This window comes from Atta cephalotes (assembly GCF_000143395.1).
Source record: "Atta cephalotes unplaced genomic scaffold scaffold00100, whole genome shotgun sequence".
Taxonomy (NCBI): domain Eukaryota; kingdom Metazoa; phylum Arthropoda; class Insecta; order Hymenoptera; family Formicidae; genus Atta; species Atta cephalotes.
This window is the reverse complement of record NW_012130164.1, coordinates 149,500-151,294: the sequence shown is the minus strand read 5'-3', so window position 1 is coordinate 151,294 and position 1,795 is coordinate 149,500. Positions and strand designations below refer to the sequence as shown.

Sequence of the window (1,795 nt, the reverse complement as noted above, 5' to 3'; positions counted from 1 at the left end):
GTGAGAATTTTGTCTTTGTGTAACACAGAAAACCTGTCTCTCAATGGACGACAAGATACACTTCGAAAAACAAAAAATATTTTTGCGCGGACACCTGATTTTAAAAAATGAGGAAAGGAAACCAGAGCATTGTTAAAAATATCACTGTATTTGTCGATGATGTCAAAAATTTATACTAAAAATAAGTCATATAAATATATAAACGTGGTATAAACACATTCCTTAATCTTAACTTCTGTGCCCTACACCGTTAAAAAGAATTTGATATCATCTCTTCAACTTGATACCTTAGAGAGAATGAGAGAGAGAGAGAGAGAGAGAGAGAGAGAGAGAGATGCTTCCAGCTCATTTTTTTTAAAAACGAATTCTTTATTCTTCCTAAAACAATAATGACAACTTCACAGGAATGCGTAATTTATTCTTAGTATATCTATATATATGTATAAATATGTATATATTACGTAATGTTTAATTTTCGTAATAAATATTTAAATATTTCAGCTCTGCATATTTTTTATAAATTTTAAGTAAATAAAAAATAAACTTAAATAACATTATTATTAATTGCCCTTGATACTATTAAAAATATTTTGTATATTATACATAACGAAACTGATAAAGATATTTTTGCGACTGCGATCCTCATCAGTATCATTATGCTTGTGATATACAAAATTTAATGTAATCTAATTTAATTTATTTGTGTCGATTACAAATTAAAAACGGTGACTACAGAATTAAGCGAGAAAATAGTTAAATGTACAGATGTAACAGACACAAAATGTGATAAGGCACCAGCAAAATCTGCTACTCTAATGCTAACCACAAAGAGAGAGAGAGAGAGAGAGAGAGAGAGAGAAAGTAATGAGTTATGGTTACAGAAACGCAAAAGTGGAACAAAAAGATATAAAAATCGATCGTATTTAAAATACAGAATAAAGAATTGCAAAACAAAACACAAATTTAACAAATAATATGAAAAATTGAATACATACTTGAATATAATAATCGAGAACAAATTAAGTAAAAATAACAATAACAGTATAAATCAAATACAAAATAATAGAAAATAAAATATAATTATTGAATTTAGAAATAACTAGAAATAATAGTACTAATTATAATAGAAATATTTAAGATAATATCAAAGGCAATCAATAATGATATTATTAAAAGTTAATTTATTATTTACTTAGTATAAAATTGGTTGCAATTACGAAAATCCTTGTTCTGTTACATCATCATCAATTCAAAATTCCGTTCGGCGCTTTAATATTGCTGAAAGAAAAAGGCAGACTCACGTCGTCCCTGTCTTCTTGGAGCTCGTCGTCGGGACTTCCCTCGAGGACAAACCCGACCTCATTGTTGTTCCTCGTGAGCGATGGCAGCTTCCTTGGCGTCAATTCATCGCCATCCGTGTCTCTCTTACGCTTGCTGTGCTCGTTAAGCGCAGCCTCGTGTTCGTCCAACATGTCGGTGACCATCAGTTCCGACTCGACGCTCGTCGGGGATACGACCTCGTCCAGCGGTGACATCGTCGTCGTCCGGTCAGCTTCACCGGCCTCCAAGACGGACATGGTGGACTCCGGAGTCCAGAGTTGATGATACCCGCTATCTCGCTCGTCGGAACTCGCGAGAGTTCACAGATCTGATGAGATAGTTGCTAGCCGTTGATAGGTAACAGCCAGACACCGACAGTGGCCAAGTGAATACGGACGCGAGAACATAGAGCCTCCTTTCGCCGTAAAATCTCGTCTGTTCTGCGACCAATTATCGGAAGTCACCAGAGATATCG

The 1,795-nt window shown here is 34.4% G+C and overlaps 1 protein-coding gene across 1 annotated transcript in view; it reads right to left on the bottom strand.

Moving 5' to 3' along the window:
• The window catches only part of LOC105624992 (transcription factor AP-2-epsilon), a 92,172-nt gene extending 90,595 nt beyond the window's left edge, over window positions 1–1,577 (bottom strand). Inside the window, exon 1 of the mRNA XM_012206334.1 lies at window positions 1,302–1,577. Coding sequence (XP_012061724.1) covers window positions 1,302–1,577 — 276 coding nt within the window. The remainder of the gene's footprint in view (window positions 1–1,301) is intronic.
• Window positions 1,578–1,795: the final 218 nt, after the last annotated feature.